Genomic DNA, 14,815 nt, shown 5'->3' on the forward strand with positions numbered 1-14,815 from the left:
TTCTGACTTTAGGGTGACTATTTGGGCTCTGTGGCCCATTTAACATTGTTTCCTATGGAAAAATCGCGGCCATTGAGCACTAAAATCGCGTCCAATCACACTTTTAACATTGATCCCTATGGGAAATCGCGGCCATCGCGGGGATCGCATCGCACCCGTTTTTTAGTGCATGCGATGGGCGCCGTTCTAGGTAAAGAGTACCAAAAAAAAATCTGATCGGGAATACTAAAATCAATATCCTTCACGCCCCACCCTCCCTTTAAAACAAAAAGTCTAATTAATGTGGATTAAAATGATAGACGACTAACATTTAAGTGTAGTGTTCATTCTAGCAACCTGCGCTTTGTAAAATCCTTGCAGTTTCTCCTTCTTGCCTGGGGTGTCGCTCTCTGCTGTGGTGTTTTTACAACAGTCTGGTTTGTATCTCAGAATGGAGATACAAATCAGACTGTGCGAGAAGTACCACAACATAGAGCAACACCCCAGTTAGGAAGGAGGAACTGCAAGGATTTTACAAGCGCAGGGTGCTAGAATGAACACTATAATGGGTCAACTGGGTAAAAGATAAACATTTAAAAAATGTAGATATAAAAATAATTCAACTTTACAAGAGGCCTTACTATAAAAGCCCAATTAGCAGAAAAGTGAACCATTGCGGGCTTTCATAGCTTGTCATGCTTTGGTCAGGTTAATATTTTGCACATGTGTGGTAAATATTAGAGAAAAATAATATTCTGACTATTGTCATGCCAACATTTAGCACATTTGTAGATCTGCCACCCAGTGTTATAAAGTACAGTTCTTTCAAAAGAACTATTGACGAGTATAAATGGATCAGAATTGGTCAAAGAATGTCCACCTACATACATTTTCTCTATAGATATATAGAGTACATACATTTTATCAACATACAATAAGGTGAAACCAAAAAGATTTATAGTAGATTTAGATTAGCAGAGTCCCCGCAGACATTGGCGGCAGCAGGGCCCCAGCAGGGTGTCTGTATGTAAATATGGCAAGTGCATACACATTTGCAGATGCCAGGGGGGAAAAGGAGCGATGATGGAGCTACAGCATGACTGTCGTTAACGAGGCAGGTGGTCATTAAAGACTCGTGGGAGCAATCATCATTAACGATAAGGCAATATTGTGAACAATATCTGGTGAAAAGTATCGCCTAGGGTGTATGGGGCTATACTCTAGGTAAGGATGAAGATATATTAATTTCTGAACCAATTTCTTACAAGGTATGTGACAAATAGAAGAATAACAAAAGATTGGTTCAAAAAAATTAAGTCTACCATTGCTATACAGATGATACATAGTAACTATCTTTTGCTCCGGCTACTGAAAACCCAACAACCATAAATGTCTGTGGGATTAAGATACAGAAATGGATGAGTGCCAGTTGGCTGAGACTGAATACTGATAAAACAATGGTCCTTATGATCAGACCACAACATAAAAGAAAAAAAAAAAGCTTTTATCTACAAATAATCAGGTGCAATCACAGGTAAAGCAGTGGTTATGATGATGAGGCATCTTACATGGTATATTTCTCCAAATGTTCAGGAATTCAAAAAGCAAACCATGCTCACGTGGTAGCAGCCATTTTGAAGTCTAAGGGGGGTATTCAATGTCAGGGTCACGGCAGTCAAGCTTGCTCGACCGCCGTGACCCAGTCCCGTTCTCGGTCAGCTCGACCGAGAACACGCAGGCGGGATTCAATGTCCCGCCTGCCGGGGAGCAAAAAGGGGGCGTGGCCGCAAGTTGCGGCCAGGAAGAGGCGAGCTGCAGCCGGCAGCTCGTCACTTTCCGTCTGTTCTCGGCAGAACGAGCCCGACAGCTTGTGATGTCGGGCTCGTTCTGCCGAGATACCCTGCTCAATGCTGTCGGGGAAGACAGCATTGAATAGGGCCCGGCGGGCATCTCCCCGATGGGAGGTGCTCGCCGGAGATTGAATATCCCCCTAAATGTTCAACTTCTTCATGAACAAACCACAAATGTACCCAATAACACTCTAAAACTTGCGCTGCCGTCAGACAAGGGAAGTTTGGATATGTACATACATACATACTGTAAAGCGGTTTGCACGCGAGGCTATGCAGTACTAGTAGTAATAATAATCCTATCTAGAGCTCTTTCTACTTGGGACTCAAATCAGTGTGGTCTGCTGAATCAGACCAAAAGTGTGAAGCCACCATCCAGGACAATACCAGGATCATTGTTTTTTTTTAAAATTCTGAACCCCCTAGTGTAAATCCAGATGGTTGGATATGGTGTAATCTTGTCCCATTTTTTTTGTACAGGGGAGGGAGTGAGTAAGAAATCCAGTGCAGCAGAACAGCAGACTAACACAGATCAATGAAGACAGACAGGAGATTTCCTGTGGTCTTCTAGCCTCCTGTCTTCATTGATCTGAGTTTTAGTCCACTGAGTGCTGGCTGTCCTGTTGCACTTCAGGTCTGTTTTTTTGACAGACATCATGGCCATTAGATATAACTGAGAATAGAAAGACCGTTAGATAAGCCAGCACATCTAAGCTAATGCAACAAAATATTAAGGAAAAAAAAGCAACACCGCTTCAAGTGCACATTAATTTAATAACTGCAGGTAGAGCAGTGGTCAGGGAACAGGGTTTAATTACCCCAAATAGGGTAAAGGTATAAGTAAAGAGATATATGCTGGTGCAGTATGTTTAAGAGCTTTATATGCGAGTAGGAGTAATTTATATTGAATACGGTAAAATACAGGCAACCAATGGAGGGACTGGCTGAGCGGATCAGCAGACGATGAGCATCTTGGTAGGAAGATCAGCATAGTAGCTGCATTTATAATGGATTGCAGTGGTGAGAGTCTGTTCTTGGGAAGACCAAAGTTGTAAACATGCAACAGGATGAGGGGATAACTGTATATCTGACAAAAATGACGGTTATGAAAGTGTAGGGCAAGTTGATAGCAGGTGGATACTAGGTTAAAGTAAGACAGCCACCCAGTGGCAGCAGTTCAAGCTAGTAAAATGAAGCACATTGATCAAAATAATAAAAAGTTTAAAAAGTGCAAACTATTTTTTTCAAATCAAGAAATTTGTCAAGGCAGTGAGTTAATTCAAGATCTGTATCAAACTCATATATAATAAGTTCAACATCATAAACCAGCAGAATGGAAAGATCACCACCAATTAGTGTGTGCCCATTTTAAATAAACTTTATTTATATCAAGATTTTAAGTCATTGATTTAAATGACACTTAATGAACCCACATTGATTGTGGTAGTTTAAATGAAGTAAAGTTAAAAGCTCTTAAGATATATAGTGTCAGCCCACTACCATTGCGGGGGGGCAGCTGCTGTGGGTGCCTTCCAGGAATGGTGGTAAATAGCTCCGCTCTGGACAAGTAGCGGCACTCCAGTGGACTTGGAAAAAAATAATTTAATGTGCAATGAGTCATTGCATATTAAATTATTTTTAACCAAGTCTGCTGGAGTGCTGCTACTAAGATGGATAGGATAGATAGATAGATATTATGTAATGTAAAGGGGTGTACACAGTGCAATTTGGTTTCTCAGCTATTTTGGCTTAATATCTCTTAGCAATAGATTGCTCAGCATAACGTTTTCACCTGCAACCAGCTATTTTGGCTGAAAATTGCAAGCACTTGGGTCTTTAATAAAAAAAAAAAATAATAATAATAATTTTAACCTCTATTCTATTTTGACAAGAAAATCTCTAGCCCTTATTGCACAGTGCACCAGCGATTTTTAGCCATAATCGAAGGAAAATGCTCCTGCGACCATTAAGGGCTGGCTACTGGAGCGCGCTCCTAGCGATTTATCCCCCACAACACACAAAAAAATACTAGTGTAGAAAACAAGAAAATTCTCTAAGCCAATAATCGACCTCCCATCTGGACTGCTGCTGATTGGCTGAGAAAATTATATCAGCCAATAACCAGCCAAGCAGTCTTTTGAAAATATATACATATTTCTGGTACTTATGTATTATCTGGGCTCCCATGTTAAATGCACCCCATTTTTTCATACCCCTACTATCCAACTACGCATGGAGTTGATTTTATATAGTGTGGCGAGCGCAGCGAGCCACCGTGCCCGAAGCGTGGCGAGCGCAGCGAGCCCCGCGAGGGGACGCGGTCTCAAAAGAAAAACGGGAGCCCAGATATTACATAAGTACCTTTTTTTTAAATTGAGCTGCCAATTCCTACCCCGCCGCTTGGCACCTGCCGCTATCAGCTAACCGTCGCTGCCTGCCCCGCAAACCACCACTGTCTGGCTCTCCTGCTCCCAGACACTTTTGCAGCTCCCCGGGAGTAAAAATGGCACATCAAGTGCCAAAAAGTAAGTGAGCCTCCCAGGGAGATCAAGGGCAATTTGGTCTGACTTGTCCAATAGTGTATTATGGGGGCCTTTACTCAGGATTACCCCTACCTTTCACACACCTGAATAACATCACTAAAAACTGGATTGAGTGTCTACCAGTATGTATTTCTGTATTAAATGTAAAGAATATTATTCTGTTACTCCATCTCTATTTCACTGTACGTATGGAAGGCCTGTGATTTGCTAGTTGGAGAAGCTAGATAAAATTTTATTAGGGATCCATAATTTGTGCGTAGAGCAAAATAATCACTATTAATCAAATGGATATCCATTTAAATTAGGTATCAGTACTCTACCTTATTACATCATTGGCTGTTTATAGGGATTTACAGTGTGAATATTTAATTATAACTATCCATAAACATTTGTAAATTCATTTTTATAACATTTTAAACTGACCTCACTACTGTTCACATTGGTCAGGGTTTCAAATGTTCTTGTAAAAATAATAGCACAATCATTTGGTCTCAAACAGGAATCCAACGTATCAATGCTACCGGTATAAATGTGAGAGATCTCAATCGAAGTATTTAATTGAATAAAAATAAAAAACACTAAATTATTATTTCGCATTAATAAATATTTATCTCTCTCAATCTCCTTTCATTATAAATTTAGGTTTACAACAAATGAGATTACTAGGACCGAACATTAATATTATACAGTTTCAGTGCAATGAAATTCTCTGTTCTACTCGCATTAACTATACAAAATCATATTCAAAACCAAGTGCATTTTTACTATATAGTAAATATTTTCTTTATTAAAATGTACTGCTCAAGCCCGCAAAAAAATAAAAAATAAAAAAAAGATCACAAATGTAAGTAGAAAAAAAATACTTTCCTTTGTGCACTAGATGGCAGCATTGATGTATCATAGACCATGATCAACTTTCATATTTCAAGAAATATATTTTTTTTTAATATATTTTAACGATGTTTAAATATTAGCCCCTAATTCATTGGTTCCCAAACATGGTCCTCAAGGAACCTCAATATTATTGTCTATTACTGTCTGTAAACAGGATACCTGCCTGAACTCAGATTTCAAATACTTCAAAAGGTAAAGAGACAAATGATTAACCTTTGCCATCTATACAATACAAAATACCCAACACACTCAGATCAAAACTATACAGAGTAAAAATGTGGAACAGCTATCTATTTTTGAGCAAATTATTGATTTCTCTGCTTCAAGTTTACAGTCATTTTTCCCCAGCAACAACATCTAAACTCAGTGAAGTATTTCTAAAATTGCTCTCTGGGAGGTGACAAACAGTGGTTATTACAAGTAAACGGAAAAAATATATATTCACATTTTGTTTTAACTTGTTCCTTTGTTGTTTTTTGAACCCTTATTTGTTGACTTTTTACTTGCTATAAAAAGCCAGGACTGTTCTAGCTTATCAGTTCTTTTTCCAAAAAAAAAAAAAAGGGCCGACACATTTTTACAAAGGCTTTTAAATAAATAGAATTTCCTAAAGTACATGTTCACAGTCACCTAGAAAACTTACCTTGCCATCAACTTTGTAACAGTTTTCTGAATTGCACATTTTAACACACTTTCCATCAATCCCTTGGAACACATACAAAATGTCTCTTACTAGAGAGGTTTCTGTTATTTCAACAGACCCTGTAAAAGAAGAAAAGTGGATTTTACAGTGTGCGTATGTATGTATATATATTTTTTTAAACAAATTTCTCAAAAACCTACGCAAAAACATTTAAAAAGCAACACTGACTGAATAATGGTTAGCATTACTGCCACAGCACTGAGGTCATGGGTTTGATTCCCACCATGGCTCTAACTGTGCAGCATTTGTATATTCTTCCTATGATTGCTTGGGTTGTCTCCGAGCACTCCGGTTTCCTCCCACAATCCAAGAATATACTGGTAGGTTAATTGTCTCCCAGCAAAATTAACCCTAGAACAAAACTGCGTCTGTATATTTGGTAGGGAATATAGATAGTAAGCTCCACTGGGGCAGGGACTGATGTGAATGTTCATCTATTCTCTGTAAAGCGCTGCAGAATGTGTGTGCACTATATAAATAACTGGTAATAAATAAATATTAAAATAGAATAAGTGCAATACAGTATATACAGTATTTAGGAATAAGAAATCAAAGAATGGTAAATTAAGACTACAATTAACATTACTAATGTTTTGCTTTGTGACCACTTTGGTAGGTCCCATTATAGAAGATAGGTCCCACATGTAACAACCATAACATGTTTCCCAGCATAACAGGTGTTAACTATAATGAGTGCAGTCTCATTTGTAACTACTCCACAGTTCTAGTTATTTTAATGAGTATAGTTAAATTATGTTTACTGATGTATTCTGCATTGTAAGGGTTCCCATATATGCAAATACCCTGAGTAAGGGTTCTCACAATAGTTCATCATATTTGGGCATCTAGTAATACGAGATTGTAACCAGTAATCTAGCCCAACATCTATTAGTTTTCGATACAAAAACAATTGAATATACACTTCAGCGCTGTCCCATGGACATCAAGCAGATATCTACTTGCTAATGAAAATATGAGGTTGATTGTTGTCCTCTTTTATCTTTATGTCAAATTGGGGTCTCCTACTGACCTCCGTGGGGGTCCCTATATGCACATAAAGGTATCTTTATGTGACTTCAGAGATAGTCTCCCTTCCACTTCTTCTGTAACTTCCTGCCTTTTCCACGCTCAGTATGAATGTTACTGACCTGATAAATAGGCCCTATTTATACCTAATATTTAGGTGGGTTTAATGGAGGTGGTTATCTTCCGCTCCGGCCCAGGTTTTATGAATTATGGTCTTAAGGTAATCTGTGGGATAGGTATAAAAACAACCCCAGATCATGTACACCTCACACCTTGAAAAAGGGCTGAAGCCATAGCCCGAAACGCGTCGGTGAGAGGAAGGAGGCACACTTAATGGTGAGACCTATTGCTGTATTTCATCTAGCAAATTCATCTTAACCGGTTCCGGATGCAGGAAGAGAGAGTTTTTTGGTCTCACACATTTAAAGTGTGACATTGCTTTTTAATACAATTTTATCGTTTGTTTTATGTATACACCTATGGAATAAATATTTTTGTACGGAGTATGCTGGTTGTGGAGACTATCCTTACCTGGAGGAAAAACAAAGAAACTGCTACGTGCATATAGGGCCTCATATTGAGGTGAGTGTCTGTTCATCAGGCGTTTGATGTGGTGGTTTGGTGATTGGATACAAAGTGTCAGGTGATATATTGGAAGATTAAGATCTTGCTTCAAAGACACCTTTATGTGCAAATAGGGCCTATTAATCAGGTCAGTAACATTCATACTGAGCGTGGAAAAGGCAGGAAGTTACAGAAGAAGTGGAAGGGAGACTATCTCTGAAGTCACCATAAAGATACCTTTATGTGCATATAGGGACCCCCACGGAGGTCAGTAGGAGACCCCAATTTGACATAAAGATAAAAGAGGACAACAATCAACCTCATATTTTCATTAGCAAGTAGATATCTGCTTGATGTCCATGGGACAGCGCTGAAGTGTATATTCAATTGTTTTTGTATTGTATCTTGTTGGTGGGAGTGTAGTGACCCACAGAATCTACACACAGCAGCAGTCCCGGGCGCAATCATTCACCTGTCGAAACTCTTTTTGTTGCGATCTATTAGTTTTCATCCGGCACGTATACTGCATTACCAATGTCTAGCTTTGGGTATCCTGGTAATTTAAGATTGTCATCATTTTTTACAATGTATCGCATTATGATTTGTTTACTTAATAGGCTTTGTTTTTGCACAAAGGGTTGGTGGGTCAAAGATACAAGGGCTCTCTCTTTGGCAAGGCTATAAGGGTAACCAAGCAACTCTGTGAGCTGACCTGTTCACACCTCCCTGGACGTCGTGTCTGACCAGGAGTTCTGTCCTGCCCCACCCTACTGGGAGGAGGGGGTAAGGGATAAGGTGTGAGACCCAGACCTTTTTAAAAATTTACGTTTTGTGTGTGAGTCTGCTTTATTGAACAAAGTCATGTACACCTTTACAGAGCACACCCAAAATATCATTATTACACTGGAAAAGTGCCAGTATAAACCCACTCTATATAATTAATATATCGAAACCAATGCGGGTCATTAGCGATGTCTGCTGTCGTCTCTAGCTATTATATCATTTTGATTTTATTTTTATTTTTTATTGTTAACAAAAGGCTGTAAAAATCTCCCGGAATTATAACTTCCAGCTATGACAGTAGGCTGCACTCAAAGGAGTCATGCAAAATTGCTTCCAACATTTTTACGTTTAAAAACAGGCAGCCTTGAGCTGCAAAGCCGTGCCAGAACCCAAAAAAGTGTGGCTTCTGCAAATGGGGTATGCAGTCAGTATAATGCCATTACACCTCCCATTTTCCCAATACTCAGAGGGCAGTATTCAATGAGAAAAGTTCTCCGTGTTTTGTGGAGAATTTGTGCTTTGTTCGCCTTGGACGGAGCATTTTGCTCTCCAAAAGCGAGCAACCCTATTCAATGTGAAATATTCTCCGTCTTTCTAAGTGATTTTCTCCGTGTCTCTCCGTGTAGCAATTCTCCATCTTTTGATGGGGAGCTGGAATGTGAACTTTTAAACTAAAAGGTTTTTTTTTTTTAATTTTGGTGTCAAAAAATCAGTTTTTTTTTTCTGTGAAGGGGCATGTTATTTTTATTCATGTGCTTATAGCACATGAATATATATTTAAATAAAAAAAAAAATTAAACATTTTTTTTTTTTTTTACACAGTGCAGCTAGCAGGGGGCCGGAGCGCTCGAGCCGCTCATTACATATTCATATATTCACTGCACCCGATCGTTAATATGCACGATCGGGTGCAGTGAATACTGGGTCCCCGCTGGCTATAGGGGGGGGGCAGCCTGTGCTGCCTGGGTCCCGGAGAGCCCCCCTCCCCTCCACATTCCTCTGGAGCAGCCAGGGAGACTATAATCTCTCTGGCTGCTTCCGTCCCCCGGCTCCCTGCCAGCTCCCTGCCGCGGATGCTCGTCCGCTGCAGGGGTTAAGACTCGCCGCGAGTGACGGCGAGTCTTCAATACATTGAATAGTGGGAGCAGGAGGCTCCGGAACATGGAGAGTGCATGGAGAGCGAAATAAAAACGCTCTCCATGCACGGAGAACTTTTTCATTGAATACTGCCCAGAGTGTCTATTTACCGCTCCAGAGCAGCAAGTGACATGAGAAATCTTAACTACACCCACAAGGTGGGACACTGCTACCTGTAGGTGGGACTGTCACGCAAAAATCCAGATAGTTGAGAGGTATGTTCATGCGGTCCATGGGGCAGCCTTTTTTGACCGCCTGTGCAACAATCAAGGTGAGCCGCACCCTAAGCTTCTTATTATATAAAGAGGTCACATTTCTAAGGTTTTTTAAATGATTTGCTTCAAATAAGCCAATACTACAATTTCTAACAAGAGTGAATATTAATTTCGGTACTCTTTACCTAGAACGGCGCCCATCGCGGGCATCGCATGCCATTATAATGGCATGCGATGCAACCGATGTGATGCCCGCGATTTCACATAGAAATACATGTTAAAATGTAAATCGCATCGGTCACATCTCATGCGACCAAAAATCGCATGCGATGCGACCACCGCGATTTCACATAGGGAACAATGTTAAATGGCCCAATTGACCTGATTTTACATAGGGAACAATGTTAAATGGCCAGCAGAGGCCAAATTGCCACCCTCAAGTGTGAAATGGCCCCCCCAATTGTTAACGCCACCCCACGATCAACGTCAACCCGAAGCGTGGCAAGCGCAGCGAGCCCGCGAGGGGCGGCGGTACGCGTCCTACAACCTTTTCATACCCCCACTATCCACGTCGGTGTGGAATTGAGAATAGAAAGTGTGGCGAGCGTAGCAAGCCCCGCGAGGGGACGCGGATACCTGTGGAGCCCGCGAGGGGCCGCGGATACCTGTGAAGGTATCCGCGTGCGCTCGCCACGCTTCGGGCTCGCTGCGCTCGCCACACTTTCTATTCTCAACTCCACGCCGACATGGATAGTGGGGGTATGAAAAGGTCGGAGGACGCGTACAGCTGCGCTCGCCACGCTTCGGGTTGATGTTTATCGTGGGGTGGCGTTAACAATTGGGGGGGCCATTTCACACTTGAGGGTGCCTATTTGGGCTCTGTGGGCCATTTAACATTGTTCCCTATGTAAAATCGGGTCAATTGGGCCATTTAACATTGTTCCCTATGTGAAATCGCGGGAATTGCATCAGTCGCATCGCATGCGATTATTTGGTCGCATGCGATGCAACCGACGCAATTTTTTACCTTGCGATGCACAAGATCAAAAACTTGGGTGCCGTTCTAGGTAAAGAGTACCTTAATTTCTATTAATCTAAAAATTGGGCAGTCATTCCAGTCCAACAGAAGAGAAGAGTCCTATGGGACATAATTAACTCCAATTGCATTCTGAGAACAGAGAAGTTCAATCTATGGTAAACTTTGGCTGAAATACATTAAAGGACTTTAAATTGATATTGGACAAATTATTAATTTATTTTATCTACTTAGTGGTTACCAACATTTACTTAAGTTTAATTTGTTTCTATAACCTCACTTTGCAGGAGAGTTTGTTCCATGATAGATTGTGTTCTGGATCATTCACAGTGCTAAAAATGAATGAAGTCCTCCAACCCTGCTAAGATGATGTTGCTACCTAAGCTTATGTATGTCTTCCATGCCATTCCCAGATCTAGCCCAAAATCCATTAGTTCTAGAGCCAACCAGCTGTTTTCATGTTATATTTGGAAGGGAGCTAGATCCCGTATTGCCAGGCACACTCTAGATCTTACACCAGTGGTCGCCAACCCGTCGCTCGCGAGCTACCAGTAGCTCGCCTGAGCAAAACGGGTGGCTCGACCACTATTGCCCGCCTGCAGCTTCCAGAAATAGCCCTGCAGAGATCCAGCAGCCCATGCCCACCCTCCGCTGCCGCCAATGCTGATCCATCATTCAGTCCGTCATACCGCATCATGATCTGTCCTATGTCGGGTAGCGCTGGCGGGCAGGGAGTCCCTGCGTCGTATGTTGTCAGTGGCGGGGTCCCTGCAGCGGATGGGAAGTAGTAACTTCCCATCCGCTGCAGGGACCCCGCTGCTGACTTAACATACGACGCAGGGACCCCCTGCCCGGCGCCTGCGCTACCCGACATAGGACAGATCATGATGCGGTATGACGGACTGAACGGTGGAGCAGAATTGGCGGCAGCGGAGGGAGGGCATGGGCTGCTGGATCTCTGCAGGGCTATTTCTGGAAGCTGCAGGCGAGCAATAGTGGTCGAGCCACCCGTTTTGCTCAGGCGAGCTACTGGTAGCTCGCGAGCGACGGGTTGGCGACCACTGGTCGATGTTTTGTGTCTGCGCATGTGCAGAGGCGTCTCTGCGCATGTGCGAGCGGGGCGTACGGCCAAATCCCGCATGAAATGTGAACACTCCGAACAGGGGGTGGAGAGGGGCGTAAAGGGCTATTTGGGCTCATTACCATATGCATACGCCCCGCGTTTCATGGGCGTTCCCATGCAAACGCTGGGCGTACGTATGGTAATGCAGTCATGACGCACGTGTAGGGGGCGGACATATGACATCGCCGGATGTCAGCTGCCCGCCCAGATCCCTGCTTTTGCACGGAAAAATGTCCGTGTGGTCTGAGGTTGCGGGAGCTGGCGGACCACTCGGCCCTGCATTCGATGTTCTGTGATGGGGGAGGTTCCCTGAGATGGAGGAGGTGTATTCATGAGAAATACACGTGCGGTCCGTTTGGCCAGCTTCTTACCGCATACGGACGGAGTTGGCGATCCGTATGGAAGGCGGGGTTTCGCACGCACGGTTCTGGCCGCATATTCGGATCCGGCCGCACCGATCAGAATAAGGCCCATGGTTTTGCCCATTTTCCAAACAATTTTATACTGCAATCAGATCTGAATAAGGGCATTTGTGTTTGAAACGGCTGGTTGTAGATATTCTTCCTTGTTCTCCTCAATTCATATAAAATGGTTTAAATGGAGTGCATATCCGGAGAGGCAGGGACGTTCTACTATTTATAGCGACCCATTGATATGTCAGTTTTACATTCGCCTGAGTTAGGCAATTTAACTTGGTTGGATTAAGTGTGTGATCTGTGTTTTTTTCTGAGCTTTGATTTTTGTGATGTTATGCAAGCAGATATCAGTTATTAAATTTGTGTATTTGATTCTTGCTTCTGTTTGTGTCAAATATACAGATGGAGCCAGCTTTAACTTTACCCGGCGCTCACCAGAGCTCCTCTCTGGTGTGCGCCGGCGATAGGGACTGGGACGCGCATCCCAGTATCACGCGGTTGGGCAGCGTCTCCCTGCCCGTCTCCACTTCAGGGAGATGCTGCCCACTTCGGGGTTGGGAGTCGGGGCGGCGAGGGGGGATCTGCGGTGACCCCCGGCAGGCACAGTTGCCACGGAGCGCGCGAGCGCCCCTGGTGGCAGCCGGCTGCTGGCGATAGAACAGCCAGCGGCGCCATCTCTATATGCTTTCATTAATGTATGTTTATTCATACTTTCATTTTTGTAACTTATAAAAAATGTAAAATTTCAAAAATAAAAAAATAAATAAAAAAACATCAAATCTGTTTTGTCAGAAAAGGCAGCGGATTGTCAGGCAGACCGAAAATGGCCTGGGGTTCCAACAGTTGGATTCCCAGATTGATTTTTGATTAAAATGCTGAGTATCAGGTGGCAAATTTTGAGTTTAATGTATTTTCTGCAAAAAAGAAAACTAAAAAGACGACAAAGGAAAACTTTTTTTCCTTGTGGCATGTTGACCTAGGTTTATTCTCCTCATTTAGACCAAGAGATGTAATTTGACTGTTAGTTATCTAATTTTTCAGGTCCATGGAACATTAAAGCAAGGTCATACAGTATTGATACAAATACACACAAATACTAAAATACAAAAAATAAGTAATAGTAATTAAGTTCAATTAAATACCGCCATTGCATCCCTTTTAAATAAAACCACTTGGTGATGGGAACCAATTGTAAATACTGTATGTCATAAATAATGCAAATAAAGTATAGTAGCCACAACAATAATCATCATCATCATCATCATGTCAGTGGGAGGTATTCTGCCTCCAATAACAAGAGTTAAACTCACCGCCAGGCCACACACACTGGGGGATTTTGTGCTGAAAGTAGCTCAAACACCGTCCTAAAGTCACTTACTTTCATCTCAAAATTGCCTAGTGTGTATGGGGCCTTAAAACAGATAATTAGAAACAACAAGAGCAATTAGTTTGCCATTAGATGTGAGGACAATTGAGGTCTTGTAAAAAACACAGTACTATTACCTGTGTCCCCTTCTCTCCTGGTTCTAGGCACACCACGAGACATAGTGCTTGAAAGACCTTTCGAGGTAGCATTCTGCAATGCTGGCTGCTGGCCAGTGGCTAATGTCCATGCAAGACGTGTACCTAACTGTTGCCGTAGAGCATCTCCCATGGCTGGAGCTTGATAAGACTGTCTGGAAAAAAAATATATGGATCTCAACAGTAGCGCAAAAAAAGAATCACAGGTAAAGAGAGACTCAATATCAGAAATGGGCAAACCATCCAGACTTGCCTCTTGAAGAAATAAAAAAGTTTCAAGTGCAACAGAAGCACTTATCAAATGGGATAAAGAACAGACAGACAATAGCTTACCCTGGAACAAATGACTGTGGTGTAGGTGTTGGTCCATTTAAGGAATACATCCCAATGCTGCCAATCCCACTACTGCCCATATTGGCAGAACTATGTACAGATGGCACATTTCGATCCTGATAGTTTAATTGAAGACTCTGTGGTCTGGCATAGTAGTATGGTGTTGAGTGAGCATCCCGCGGCAAAGCCTGAGCAAACAATGCTGCATAGCTAGATACCTAAACAAAATAAAAATAGGATTATATGGTACCGCTCTGCTGATCTTTGGAACACCTTTTTTTTTTACATTATAAATATGAAAAATAAAGAAAACCCTAAAAAAATAAAACATTTTTAAATTTAAGCAGTCTATATTGTTTTTACTCAACATAGCAAGTGTGAACCAGCAAGCTGGGTCAATGCATGAACAATGCTGCACCGAACCACTGCCAAATAAAAACAAACACACATTACCAACACCACACAGCCGAACCATAAAATTTGTTTGGGACCAATTCAGTTTGCTGGGTTTTGGTTTTGTGCCTTGTGCACGTGGGATATCATTATGCAGAGAATTTTCATGTAGCAAATACATTATATATACATTAATAATCATTACGAGGGGAGGCTCAGGGGGTATCAACATCTTTTCCTAAATAATCTGGATGTTTCCTTACATGTGTCTAGTCTTGAGTTAAACATGAAGACAAGTG

General features: G+C 41.9%; 1 protein-coding gene across 1 annotated transcript in view; it reads right to left on the minus strand.

Moving 5' to 3' along the window:
* Positions 1–14,815, minus strand: part of TUBGCP3 (tubulin gamma complex component 3) — a 161,076-nt gene that overhangs the window by 106,556 nt on the left and 39,705 nt on the right. The window contains exons 5-7 of the mRNA XM_083168687.1: positions 14,124–14,341; positions 13,773–13,945; positions 5,910–6,028 (exon numbers count right to left, since the gene is read on the minus strand). Coding sequence (XP_083024813.1) covers positions 5,910–6,028; positions 13,773–13,945; positions 14,124–14,341 — 510 coding nt within the window. The remainder of the gene's footprint in view (positions 1–5,909; positions 6,029–13,772; positions 13,946–14,123; positions 14,342–14,815) is intronic.

This window comes from Crinia signifera, chromosome 2 (assembly GCF_055691185.1).
Source record: "Crinia signifera chromosome 2, ASM5569118v1, whole genome shotgun sequence".
Lineage (NCBI taxonomy): Eukaryota > Metazoa > Chordata > Amphibia > Anura > Myobatrachidae > Crinia > Crinia signifera.